This window comes from Trichoplusia ni, chromosome 6, assembly GCF_003590095.1.
Source record: "Trichoplusia ni isolate ovarian cell line Hi5 chromosome 6, tn1, whole genome shotgun sequence".
NCBI lineage: Eukaryota > Metazoa > Arthropoda > Insecta > Lepidoptera > Noctuidae > Trichoplusia > Trichoplusia ni.
This window is the reverse complement of record NC_039483.1, coordinates 4544072-4559404: the sequence shown is the minus strand read 5'-3', so window position 1 is coordinate 4559404 and position 15333 is coordinate 4544072. Positions and strand designations below refer to the sequence as shown.

Here is a 15333-nt window from a genome sequence, read left to right as displayed (position 1 = left end):
AAAATAAAGTTCATTTTTGATCTTAATCTCAATGTTTTCGGTCATGACCTATTAAACTCTAGCTGTTGCCCGCGGGCCCGCTCACTACGAAAATGACAAGTTTAAAATCGGGATAATAACTATCCTATGTTTTAATCTAGGTTATAAACTATCTGTGTACCAAGTTTATTCTAAATCCGTTGAGTGGTTTTTGATTGAAAGAGGAACAAACATCCATACGTCTGTACATACAAACATTCGCGTTTATGATATTAGTAGGATAGCGTGACGCATCCGTCAGCCATATTATGAGCTTATTTAAACCCAATATTCGCTCTACCATCTTCGATTACAACTACAACATTTTTAGAACTTGAAATGCTAGAATTTGTTACTTTTTGATTGGTCTGGACTGGATTGATCGTTGGTCTAGTGGTTAGTAGCCCTAACTCCTATACCATTTACAACAAATGTTTGTGTGATGAACACGATTTTTTGTCCTGTCTTGAGTAATTCTTCACCTAGTACTCATAATACAAGCTTCGCTTAATTTGAGACTAGATGGCGCTGTATAAAGTTGTGGAATATTATTATTTGGATCTTCAGTATCAAATCCCACGGTTCCCAAGTCACATGCAACGCTGATTACTGGCACGCTAGTTTCGCGGGTTATTTTGTCTCGTCTGTCGTCAGCCGGCCACAGCGGTGATACATGTCAGCGCCTAATTGTGGGTAATCTAGCAACTGTTACATGAGAATTTTAGACGGCTTGTTTTGGAGAATTTGTTGGTTAGGTTTTATAGAGTGAGGAAGTGAGTAAGTGTTATATTTTGGTATATTTGTTATGCCAATAATATTTCAAGATGTTTAGCTAATTGAAAAGGTTTAGGTAGATTTAGTATTTTATCATTAGGACTGGACTGAAATTCAGAAAAACGATGAGCATAACTTTAAAATCTCAAAATTCGATATCGGCACCCCGCAATAAGCTTGGTGATGTTCAAAACCTACCCTACACGGAAATAACCCTGTGCGCAATAGTGAGACCCAGGTATATAATACTTTTTATAGTTATTCAAAAATATAACTTTATTAAGAGCATCTTTAAGTTAAGCTGGTTATTAGTATTGGAAAACAACCTGTACCTACTTAATTTTAAATGTGACTTCAGGCGTTACGTTCATTGTTATTTTTTTATTCAAAACTCACAAACACAAATAACTCACGAGCACAATAAACTTTTGCTTGAAATAATTCTTTGCGCAGTTAAATAAGTTATTACGGGATCTTTTGAATGAAATTGTGTTTCCATTTGAGATCCAAGTGCGTGAAGGCTTGTTTCCAATTTAACTATTGAATTGTCCATATTTCCCATTTTGGAAAACTTACAACAAAACGTCTCTAAGACAATTTTCTTTGTTGTTTGACGACGTTCAAACTTTCAAAGAAGACATTGGACTTATCTACGTGTCTCTTCTAACCATTAAAAAGTAGAGTTATATAATTACTAGCTGTTGCTCGCGACTTCGTCCCCGTGGGTAGAAGATATAAGTTATGATTTATACCTTCCCTGTTTTTTTCACATTTTCCATTGTATCTTCGCTCCTATTAGTCGCAGCGTGATGGTTTATAGCCTAAAGCCTTCCTCGATGAATGGTCTATTCAACAAAAAAGAATTTTTCAATTTGGACCAGTAGTTCCTGAGATTAGCGCTTTCAAACAAACACACAAACAAACAATCAAACAAACAAACTCTTCAGCTTTATAGATTAGTATAGATAGATTATATAGGTAATATAGAGTTGTTATAATTTGTTATGTTCATTTGGTTTTCAATCCAGTAGAAAAAGAAGGTTGTAATTCGGATCCTTTAATTTTATTTTTTCGGTACCGTTGAAGCGTTTTCTTGAATCTTTTTTTTTAGCTTAGGTTAATTACCTAGTTCTCATTTGGTTTCAATAAAATATTCATGCAATTGATTTCAAAAGTATGCATAAAACAGTGTTTTAACATGTAACTATTGTTAGAACTTAATAAAATATATTTTAGCAGACATCTAATCATTTTACTAAAATGTATATTTTAAAACGAGTTTGTTAGAAAAAACATTCTTGAAGTAATCACTGATTAAGGTTAGATTATATTGAGATAGGTTCGTTTTCATTGCCATTTGATTTTTATTATATTTGTCAAAAAAGGAGTTTTTATTACACATTTAGATGCATAAGTATTTTTTATATAGCCGTAGCTCGCGACCACTACGTCAATAGACACTATTTTACATTTCCTGTTGTTAATATATGTATATTATCTTATTACAATAAGCTTTGCCTATAGTTTATATTATACCTATGCGTAAAAAAAATAGGAAAGATTTTAAAAAGTTTCCGAGAGGTTCTTGACAAAGAGGTTGTTCCATTTAAAATCGGATGATAATATCACTCCTAAGTATTAAAATAAACGTCTTACTTCTAGACCGTCGACCGTTAATTCTAGGATTAAAAAATGGCGTTCTGTAGTAGTGAAGAATTTCAAGGTATTTAAGATTGAAATTATGTCAAAATTTTATCTCAAGTATCTAAATCCATTCTATAAATTATTGAAACCCGCTATCAGTTTGATTTTTTTTAGGATATTTTATAAGTTTCTTTAGAAAATGTATACAAAGATCGGTGGAGGTTCCGTACAAATAGGAAAACCCAACATATTTATGGCCAATATAACTGTTACTTAAAAACCTTAATACTTAAATACAAATCATCTGTGAAATTGTATCTATCTAGCTATTCTATTCAATTCAAAGTTTATTTGCACATGCATGTATGTTCACGCGATACAGTCAGGTGACAGATGGACGAAGAAACAGCAGTAATATCAGTAATAGGGTCCCGTGTTTGCTCTTTGGGTATGGAACGTTTGAAAATCCTGCAGTCTTCAAATTATTGCTATAAAAGATAGTTAAAACCGTTAGTTACGGTAGGAACCTTATCAGCAACTTACTATTAGTACCTAGTATTTTTTTATATTTATCGTTTAGTTAATAAACGTCACATCACACGAAATATGGAAAACAAACCTACCTAGATACACATGCAATACCACTTAACATAAACGGGGATTCTTCTAATCTTTTTGAAGCGAAAAATATAAATTGCAATATAATATTTTATGTAGTCGGGTCCACGTCTCGAGGGGAGACGAGGGAACTTTGCTCACATATATTTACACATTTGAAATATGACCGGTTTTATAGTCTCTCGCGTTATGGATTGGCGATAAAACATATCAACTTGTGGCTTGTACTTAACCCTATATATTTTATAGGTGTCTATTTTCCTATACTGCTTCATAACGATATTGAAGAAGAAAATATAATGGTATTTTTTAACTATTATTGAAAACTGTGGCCTGGAAAAATATATTTAGAGAAAGAAGTATTAAAAAATGTGAGGCATCGAATTCAATCCATTAAACTTGAAAATTTGGATGAATAAAAAGCTATCAATTGAAATGTCTTCGAACTTTGTATTCTTTTATGGTCACATGCCTTACATATCCTTTACAATTTAATCGCTGTGTAAGTCACATCTTGTTTGCCAATTAAATTTTCACACCTTGTTCAAAATGACACATTAAATTTATTAAGGGTATTTGCAAGATCCGGTCATAAATACTCCTTCATAACATTAAGTAAACCCAACAAACCACCATATAAGCATTTAACACTAATTCAACCGTCAACCCGCGATTATGAAACTAAAGCCAACCTATTAACAATATAGCCGAACTCACCCACGAGGGGAGAAAAGGCAATTTCACACATGTAAAATAATAAACGCTACCTAACCCCTGAACGTATCATCGCATATTGGTTGACGTCAAATTTTCATAACGCCAACGATGCCGCGCCTCCCCGCGGGAAATGTGGGCGAAGAGGCTTTATAGGGGAGACTGGGGTGATATTAGACATGTGTATCGATGATTTTGTGGCGTTTGAAAGAATGGTGCGATAAAATGGTGGAAATAAAATTGTGGTGACGCGCCATCAAAGTGTTATTGAGTTTGTGTAGATTGTAAGTGCGGATGTGAGTGTTTGTCTGTTTATTGTGTCGTAAACTTAATATACTGACGACCCATATTCTGTACTGCAATTAAATTGATTGATATTCAAAAGGCTGATGTTATGATATTTTTTATTTTTAAACTTGATCCTTCCACTGCCGGGTAAGGTTTTTAAACATAGTATTTAAAATTAATAAAAAAATACATCCTGTATTTAAAATATACTTAATCAGTGCGTAAATTTTAATTTTATCTTTTTTATCGAGCGCTTGATGTCCTAGATATAAAAAAAATCATTTGCACCTATTGCCTTGAATTAAATGGCATTGGAGATATATGACGTCAAAATTCATCGATTTTACATAGATATCATTTATATTTATATCTCAAAATCCATACTAAAATACTCTTAAATGGCACCCGATTAATATAATCTGAACACTAAATAAATTAGTTCAAACACAATTTGAGAATAGGTACATTTTTTTTAAGTCCGAATAAATTGTATTTACGCAATTAAATGACCTATTTAATCATAAAAAAATACTTTAGAAGTATCGAATAGGTATTTATGATCTAAATCCCCCATTCTGCGCATGTCGAAGATGCTCAACGAGCTCATCTAGACCAACCCAGGTTTGGATCTGGGCCCCAATTCTGCTATTTACAACGGTCGATAAATAACTGGCAGTTGGATACAATTTGAAACTATTCCTATACTCTTAAGCATTTTGCCAACACAATAATTGGATGTATTGATCATAAGTGCTCCGCCCCGTACTTAATTTCCAATCATTTTGTTAGAAAAATGTTTGCACTAATACCAATATAGTGCCAATTTGATCCATTTGCCATTTATTCATCGGCCATTGTAAATAGCAGAATCGGGGCAGTTTGTTGACGAATGGAAGGCGAATGCTTGCGATATTGTCATTGCGAGTGAGAGGACACATACTTTTATTTCTATTTTATTCATTTTAATTTTCATTTATTGTAAATAGCCTAAGTTGTACTAAAGCTAAGGTAGAGTTTACTGCTGTGATCTTGCAGGTGACAATTTATCAACATTTAGTGCGTTTATAAACGTTCATCTTTGACGTTTGTTCTACAAAAATGGTTCTGCCAATGAGATTAATTTAGCACTCATTCAAGATACTGTATTTACACAATTAAATGGTTTGTGGAAGTCATTTGAGTACTACAAAGTCTGGAAGACGATCTGAACCAATTAGTAAAAAAGAAATCTGTATGATAAAAAACACCTCTCACTATTTGCACATTATTTTTTTTTATATAAATTTGATTTGCATATTAACTAATCTGTTATTTTATAGGTTGCTAGATAACCTACAGATATTTAAAATATAAATAACGTTTCTACATTATAAATGGTAGTTAACTGTTTCGCCGAAGGGCAAATACATCTTCTTAAGCAAATTAGATTATATTATAGACCACCGTCCAATATGGTTACGAATATTCTTAGACCATTTTATGTATGCAATTTTCAGTATTGGTTTATCTTATTTCTGAATTAAATTAACTAGAAAAAATACTAACTAAGGCGCATGTCATAGATTCTTCTTTTCACAAACTTAAGATTTTAACAGACTACAGCTTTGCCACGAAACATTATCGACAGAATAAAAAACGGCGATATTGTACTACTATTTGCCGCCGCCGACGGTCAATGTACTTATGTTACTTACTTAAAATTCGAATCTAAATACTCAGGCCAATATATCCACAGCAGAAAACAAGCGAAACCGCCTTCAAAAGCTAGTTAAAGCTCCACCGCTCACTTACATAAAGTTATAAAACAATTACAAATGATTATCCCATCGCCGCGCAATCACTTTGGCCGCCTTGACCCGATTCCCGCGAAGCCTTCATTAGCCAAAATAATGGAATCAAGTGAATTCGTGTCAGCGTACACTGGATCAAATTACTGAGAATTATCGTTGAAATGGTTGCTATTGTGGTGAAGTGTCCGTGGAGGTGTAGAGAAGAATAAATCCACGGATAGCCAAATGGTTGAGGTCACCACGCCAAAAACACTAAGCGCGACATGTCGAGGGTTCGATCAACGCGTAGGACAAACATTTTTGTGTTCCCTAACTAATGCTTGTCCCATATCTGAGTGTCTTTATGCACGTTATTTGGCTGTTTGTGAAGTTCAATCTTTAGTCTTCTGACTACTAAACGGTATAATTTTGTTTCTTTTCGTACCTAAAAAAACCTTCGCTTTCGTTTCCCTTTTAATTAATTTACTATTAAACCGACTATTTATACATTTGTCATCTGACTAATACACAAATGTGAATGTAAGTTTGTTTGTTACGTTTTCACGCGAAAAATACTTAACCGATCGTAACGAAACTTTGCACATATTTTTTGATAGATTAGAAGTAAACAATATAAGCTTTGTTATTATCAAGTTGAAAAATGACTTTTAACAGGATTATGCTGTACAGCGATAGGCGGGCGGAACCGCGCGCGACCGCTAGTATTGTATAAATATAAATATTTTTCTCAGTGATTTTTCAATAAATTGTATTTGATATAGTTTTAGGCCTAAACGTCTATTTAAATAAACCTTATTAGTGTCGTTGATATCTTTAGTATGAACGAATTAGAATCACAACTTACTTAAAATTGCGAATATCTTTTGATCCTTACTAATAACATATTGCTATTAACTAATATTATTTGATATTAAACTTTTAGAAATGAAATAAAGCAAATATAGTAAAATAAATTATTGATTTTTTGGTGATAAACACCTTTGGATTCCTAGACGTATGTGTGGATCCTTTCACATCTTGGAAAAAAGGTAGGTTGATGTAGGTACCTAAGATTAAGTTATTTTATAATAACAGTCTTGTAAGTAAGGCTGTTACTTAAAATATTACCGACTGTAATTATGTAGGTATTGAATATCGGTTTAAATATGCGTATTCTTCGACCCTCTCGCCCGCCGCCGCGTCAGCTCATGATTAAGGACTCCGGTTGCGTCCGAAACTAGTCGGACAATCCTGATAAATACGTGTGAAAGCGAAATATTTATAAATCTTAATATTAAAAATTATAATCTATACTTATACTAATACATAAAGCTGAAGAGTTTGTTTGTTTGAACGCGCTAATCTCAGGAACTATTGGTTCAAATTGAAAAAAATAAATTGTGTTGAATAGACCATTCATCGAGGAAGGTTTTAGGCTATACCATCACGCTACGACTAATAGGAGCGAAGCTACAATGGAAAATGTGAATAAAACCGGGCAGATATAAATCATAACTTATATCTTTTAACCACTCAGACAAAGTTGCGGGCAACAGTTGTTATACATAAAATTATATTACTGGCTTTATTGAAAAATACATTGAATTCAAAAGCATATTATAAAGAAGTACCAAATTGATTTAAGACCACGATTCCGATCAACCGTTTACTCTTATCAGCTGTTATCATGATTTTATAGATACAACTTAATATTTATCTCTTAATCGTAGTTTAACGGTCTTTCTCATTATGTGTTACAACCAATGTTTGAGATCTCGTTATCGCGATATAAACTCAGTTCAACGCGATACTACATCAAAGATTAGATATAAACCGGTTTAGTATCTTGTCTAACATACATTGCTTTTTATTAGTTCATTAGATGAGAGTCGAAGGGCATGTACTTTTATGTTAGTTTGTGTTTTGAATTATATTACCGAACTGGCTGTTGCGTGCTACCTCGCCCCCGTAATTATGAAGATGTAAATGAAGACTTTTTACAAACGGATTATTATTGTTAGAGTTCATGTATCTTCTCCCCGTTCTAGATATATTTTTTAATTTAAATGACTGCTCTTATTTATCATAGCATGACTAGTCATCTATAAGAAAGCTTTGTAAATTGTTATTCCTGATATAAGCGCGTTTAATCGAACAAACAATTTCAGCTTTATAGTATTAGTATAGATTAACACTTATTTTCATTAAAAATCATCTCAATTCTCAAGATAACATTAGGTTTTGACTATAGTTTCTCCCAACAACAGGAGTTGGGACCGCTGTCCATTCTGACAAGTTTATACCAAATTTAGTTCAGTAATTTACGTAAACCAATGTTCATTTTAACTTTAAATCTTCTACCTTATATAATATTCCCTAAAGTAATTATCAAATATATAATCACACCCTTTTCAGTCAACACCAATTCCTTAAACGATTCCGATTTCCGTAGCGGTCTGGAAATTGTATTGCCACCCGCCACTAGGAATCGCAAACGTGGATAAACTCTTATGAATTAAACGAACTTTAAAAGATTTCCGAAAAACCTATCTATTAATACATCATACTTCAAAGTGTTGGTGCCTTAACAGCAATTGATCGAACTGAATTGTTCGCGTATTCGGTCACCAGCAACGAGCCCTGCCACTCAAAAATCAGTCCACGCAATTTCCTTTTACTATCCGACCACAAAACGCAACGAAAAACTAAACCGGTAGGTAATATAAAAAGCTTTAATAAAACAACGATCTCTAATAGACGCAAAAAGGTGTAAAAAGATGCAAAAAAGTAAAAAAACATGCAAAAGGTGCATTAGGTAAAATTCTGCGGTAAAATAATGAGGTTGGTAGCGGAAATGGTCGCAACCATTGCTAGAAAGACCACTCTACTAGGCCTATTACACTCTCTATTGATTTCGCGAAACGATCAGCGTTTTTGTTAAAGTAACTGGTTCGTCTTTCTAAACGGTTGACAATCAATCGGTAAAGTTAGACTTGCTTCGGAGAATTGCCTCGAAATTTAACTGTTTGTGTCTTCGGTAGCTCAAGTATTATTCACAGACTATTAAAAATAACTCATTTTTTTAGTATAAATTATAATTTATAAATAAAATAAAGAGTTTTGCTGTTTTTATTTTTGTAAATAACTTATTAATGACATATTTAATAGTCGACAGCCGTTTCGCGGGTCGATCCCTGCATAAGACAAGGAATTATTGTGATCCACGTATGTCTGAGTTTGGTCGCCTTGTGCATGTGACTTGAATATTTGCGAGAAATCACCATCTTTGCTTACTTTTATTGGCTGGTTTCATAGCTGGCGTTGAGGTACATATATGTAGATAACCCGTCTTTTAGGCATTTTGTTAAGTAATCTAGTTCACAGGACTTCATTTTGATTGCACTTTTTTCTATTTGCAAACATTTCACCATTCGAAGCAATTATAATTATTATCGGATGTAAAACTTGTTACACCCAGAATATCCCGTCGATATGTGTCTTTTACACTATATACCTATTATTTCATAATCATTAGCCCATATTCGTCCACTGCTGGACATAGGCCTCCCCAATTGCACGCCATCGAGATCTATCTCCGGCTATTATTTATCTGAACTTAACTCCATACTTATATAACCTACAAAAAGTCTTCTCGGCACTCGGCTGTAAGCGCATTAACCTCAAATGATCGGAAAATGAACCGCGACGATACGCTCGAAGAATCTTGATTATATAACAACTTTAATACATAACACTTATAATGGAGGCATGTTACAAGAAAACTTTATGTAAGATGATAATATGATGTGAGAAAATACATACAATCTATACAAAGAAGCACTTTATAGGTAAGAATAAAACCGTGTAACATTATAGGGTTCCGTAAAAATAAGCCATTTTTTTGTTTAATAAAAGGATTAACTATCAGAATTTTGAGACGTATCGGTCAATGCTCAACTTTCGATTCATTTTTTTTTTTGTTGTTATAGCGGCAAAAGTTTCATTAAGCTATAACGCTTCATGAGATGCAGCCTTGTGACACATGGACCGACGGGTAGGCAGATCCCTTACACTTCTGGTAACTGGTTTAAACAGTCAATACTCGGATTACCCATTAGAATTAGTTGTTTAGGAAAGATATTTTAAACGGTAAGACTAGAAGTCGAACGTGACAGTCTGAAAACTGGTAAAAGATACTCAGGATAAATCGATAAGAACTCCAATTAAATGAGAAGAAGAATAAATATGAGATGCAATGATTAATTAGTCTTTGAAACCATCTGATCGTTTCTTTGCAATGAGCACTGATGGAAAGTTCCTGGAATATGCCCGCGATGAAAAAGACAGAAAAGCCTACCGGAGTAAACCGGCAAAGCATCCGTTGTTCGAGAAACTACGTAGAACTGGACGAAAAATACGTCGCGGATAATTGCTGCTAAAGTGCAGAACATGTTCATTTGACAGCTGATATCCTAATTTAAATACTCAAAACATTTTAGATACTCTTGCAATAGGCTCGCCGTGTCAGTTCATGATCACAGACTTCTGTTGTGTCAAAAACTGTTTATCTAAATCCAGATAAATACGTATGAGTACTACTGTACCATTTTGAAGAAGCAAGGACTATCTCAATCAGCATAAAAACTACATCACCGGCGCCAAAGTTTGCGGTTCCTCAACACTTAAGCATTTCCTTTACACGTACGGATCGGAAGATTTCTGGCCCATTGTCTCAATTATAGTGCGTAATAGCTTCCTCTTAGCCGGTGGTCGCAAAAACAAGGGCTGCACGCGTCGGCTGCCCGCTGGCTTTTTTGTCAATTTGTTTTGTGCAAATGAGACCGAAAAAAATGTTCCCCGCTTTTTGTTTGCTCGTCCGAGATGTGTGAAAGTTTAGTTCCGGTGTTGAAGATATATTTATTTTTATCTTATTATGACGTCATGGCCTGCTTTAAGGCTTTGTTTAGGGATCAAATGCCTACTTCTTTATTTGTTTTTTTTGTTTGGTACTGTAAATTAACTATAGCGATATACCAAAATAGGGTAATTCAACTCATGTAAGCCTAAAAACTTTTTTTACTATAATATTCTATGTAAAAAACATATTTCTTGAATATATCTAGTAGTTAGTTACCAACTAGTAAAAAAAAATTGCTTCAATTACAAAGTTCTTATCATCTAAAATCTGTGATTACAAACAAAAAATAACTACCAGAGCATCCGGCAAAAGAAAAAGTTTCAACTCCAATTACATCCACGCCAAACGTGCAACTTAACAACCAATTTTCTGTCAGAATGAGTAACGAAATACAAAAAAAATGTGTCTCCAAACTGACCGGCGGGCAGCGCGACAAATTACAGAACGGCGCCTTCAATCTCGCCTTGAGAGGTCCAAAAAAAGGAAAAAAAGAAATACTCCTAGGTGTGTCATCGCTTCGCACGCGAGGGCAATTGGTTCCAAAGGACGTTGGCACCCAATACCGACCCTTTTTTATAAACAAAGAGGAAAAATATGTTTCAAATATTCATATTCAATGTGTGTTTTTTTTGGGAATATCAGAGATTTTGGAAGGGAAAAATTGAGCGTATCGTTGCAAAACCTATTCTTGAAAATCGGCATATTCAACCTTATAAATGCGTTAAGGAACTATATATGACACACTACAAAGATTTTACTTTATCAAAATATAAAATTAATTAAAGAAAAACTTTATGAGAGAGAAAACAAGTTCATAATATCAACGTTAAACAGAAATCGACATAAACAGACAGCGGCACATCAAAAGAAACTAAATGATTAGAACAACTAGATTAAATGCTAGATGTAGGTCACGAGAAGTCACTCACAACACTAATTAATCATTTTAATTAAAACCTATTTATTACAATTTGTACGCGGCGTCTTATCTGGTAACCTCTATAACTGATCTGACATCTGACATTCTATGTATGGTGATAACAAATAATTAATTTTACTATGTTAATAATGCCAATTAGACTATAAGATATAATTATGTACCAATGATCATACGTGGCTTGTCAGCAATTAACGATGATTTAGTGCCTTCAAATACAACTATGAATTTTGTTCCCCCTTTTTCATTTATTTATCTATTAGTTATGAAACTAACTAAAGGTAAAAATTATGTCTAATTGTAACAGTTCAATTATCATGTATACTGAGATGATTTATTCATAATACCTACCAGCTTATATATGTACGTCCCATTGGTTACATGCCTCTTCCCGTGTAAGAAAGGTTTGGATGATTTAATTACGTCAACAAAAAAGGTTTGGACGAAAAAAGATTCCTAGTCGACTCTACTTCAGCTCACCTATAAGAATCCAATACCAACAATCTAAACAGATGTATTTGCAAAACACAAAACTTTTGCCGAAATAAGAGCATTACATAATGGGCATGTAGTACACACCAATAAAGATTTGATTTACAGCAGAGGTTACTTACCATTCAATCTATCCTTAACAATTTGGTGCGCGAAGGCCGCAGCGGCCGCCTGTCTCATGGGGTCCATGGTGACGCCCCACGCGCCCAGAGCCCCAAGCGCCCTGTGAGCCGGCACTCTGACCACCCCGGGATTACTCGAGAACCCATAACCGGCCCCAATGCCTAGCCCAGGTCTCAACAACAGTCCAGAATTGGGATACAAACCGGGAGTATGCGAAAAGTTCAAAGGCAAAGAGCCGTCTTTCCCCTCGTCTTTAACACTTTCCGATTCCGTGTCCTGATCACTACGGTCGTCACTTTCCCCAGAATTTCGACGTTTATCTATATCCTCGAATTGTTTGCCTAGCAGCCGGGATATGCTGAACGGGAGGTTCACTCTCTGTTGGGTGTCAGTCATGTGCTCGTTCGGTGAGTCATGGTACCTCCCGTGGTAGCTGTGCTCGGAGTCGCGGTCCTCTGACGCGATACTCCTGTCGCACTGCCCCGACAGCCTGCTGTCAGAGTCTACGTTAATCTCCTCCTGATCGTCGTCAGAATGCACTGAAGACATCTTAATTATGTTACTGTAACTGTTTATCAAAACACTGACACTTGTATGTCCTCACCGATACTTTTGATCGCAATACATTTTATAATTATCACTATTTTTTTATTTGTTGGTTTTATTCAATATCCGAAATAATAATGGAGCATTCGAACTCGTGTTCTTATTTCAAAAAGCTCAGTTGGCGCGCTACGCTCGACCGCACGCGACCGAATCGTTTCACAGTGTATCGGCCACAACGAGCCAATCAGCAGTATCCCCTCCGCTTTTCGAAATTCAAACGCGATAGTTTGACCGCACAAACGCCTCAACTATGCCCGTTGAGTGGAACAGTTTCCAACAAAAGCTTAATACGATTTCCAAACATAAAAACTCGTTTGGACTCACTAACTTAAACAGAACGATTCGCTGCGTCCCTTTCGTGGATCGTCTCGCTTCAATTGAGTCCCCCCATGATACCATTAACAAAGTATTTTCGACTCTAAAACTTAGTGCCTAAAGCTTATATTGTAGTAGCACGTGATGGTCTTTTGCACTTTTTTAGTGGTTTTGTAACAAGGTAAACAGTACCAAGAATATTCGTGTGATAGAGACAGCGCTAACCTTCAGCTAAGCCTTTGCCCGCGTTAGAGTGGGCGGGCTGTAGTTTTGTCAGAGGGCGTGGCCTTTTTCTTGTAACGCGTCGTTTAAATCCAGTTATGGCCTGACAAATGGTGTACATATTAAGGGGGGCAATGTTAGGAAACTATTTTTGAATCTTTTAAGACAGTTAAATTATTTACGTTCGGCGGTCGACCGACCTCCTCTATAGTAGACAATGCACTTTATAATAAAATAGATCCCAAGTTTCATGTTATGGCCATAGATAAGTAAGGATAATGTATTGCTGAAGATAGCTACTTTATAGTATTGTATCCGACAGTTGGAGTGGTAAAGGGTGTTAGATTATGGTTTTATATGATACGGGAATGCTTATTCCTTTTGCTGTAATGCTTGATCACGGTAAAAGGTTTGACGTAATGGAATATGAATTTGCAATTTTTCGTATTTTTTTTTGTCTTTTCTTTGATTGAATGGATGTTTGGATACTTCGAAACTTTGGAAGGGAGCTCTGGATTGAATTTTTATATTAATGGCTTTCATCTCACTGAATGATTTGTTACTTGCGGTAAAATTAAAATATGCGTTGAAATAGCTGTAATTAAAAATCTGTGCTTTAGGAGCATATCAATTTTCACCAGGCAGTTTAATGCTAAATTTCACTATATATCTGGATGTAGTCGCATATTGCAAAATGTTATGTGTTTCCCTTTTAACAATGGGAAAAATTGAAAATATATTTATTTATTTCACCACATTTAATTTTAAATTCTTTGTTTAGGAAAAATGAGTTTACCTTAAGTTACAATTGAAAACGTTTAACTTCTGACTTGCTGATGCTTGCAGATCTTGAATGTCTATGCATTGCGCATAATCATATAACCATCGGGTCGACTGTTATCTATAAAAAAAATACTTTTGTATCATATTCTTGAAATCGGCTACACGGCGGCGCCTCTGCCTTTTCAATTTTCATTAGAAGACCAATCGTTTATCCATACTTGAGTTGCGATATCATAAACATCTGATGTGGACAACAGTACTTGCTTTTAGCTCCGAGCCTCAGACATTGAAGGGGTATAAAAATATATGGATTTATCCCAAGGGACCTTAGTACTCTCTGAGATAAAAATAGTTCTGGTCAGAGAAATCCATAAAACGATGAAGGTCTTCTTAAATCCGACAATAATTCTTAAAGATTTAATTTTATGATATTGATGATCGAATACACCATAGATTACTGCAAAACTGAAAAAAGTAATACATTTCGAACGTCTTTAAGTTTGTTCACATTTCCGTTTGGGGATATATGTTAGAAGTACAATTACAACAATGCTTAACATTAAAATCTTAGTTCTGTATTTTGTTCAAAAGCCTTTTCGATTGTCGAATGCGAAATTCACTTACTACATTCTTCTTCTTACATTATGCAATCATTTCTTCTTTTAGTCGTTGCTGAATTTAGAAAGGTTTTGGTGTTACATAAATTCTTCTTATTTTTTACACATTAACAGTTAGGGATGATACTAAAACAATTTTACTATATTTTATCGATCGACCAATGCTTCATTTGGGAAGCACTAAGCGAAATGCGCTACCTTTTTCTGGCAGAAATGCATTGACTATACTGTTCTTATTATTGATAGAGAATGGGACAACGAATGGGATGACAGTTTGACAACAGATTCTCCAGTGGATCAACTATTCCTACATCAGTTCCCTATGAGACGAAGATCTATTTAATGTATTTTTTACAAAATTCCGTCCTCTTTTTGTCCAGTTCGATCCAACCAGCTTTTTGGTATTTCGGGCTATTGCGAGTGGCATTCGACGTCATGTTCGCAAATCGGTGCTGTTCCCTGGATGTGCAAAGCTATACAGATGTTCACTGGACT

The 15333-nt window shown here is 34.8% G+C and overlaps 1 protein-coding gene across 1 annotated transcript in view; it reads right to left on the bottom strand.

Annotated features, from left to right (window-relative positions):
- The window catches only part of LOC113494949 (T-cell leukemia homeobox protein 2-like), a 35929-nt gene extending 22633 nt beyond the window's left edge, over window positions 1-13296 (bottom strand). Inside the window, exon 1 of the mRNA XM_026873489.1 lies at window positions 12295-13296. Within this exon, the coding sequence (XP_026729290.1) occupies window positions 12295-12844 (550 nt within the window). The 5' untranslated portion in view covers window positions 12845-13296. The remainder of the gene's footprint in view (window positions 1-12294) is intronic.
- Window positions 13297-15333: the final 2037 nt, after the last annotated feature.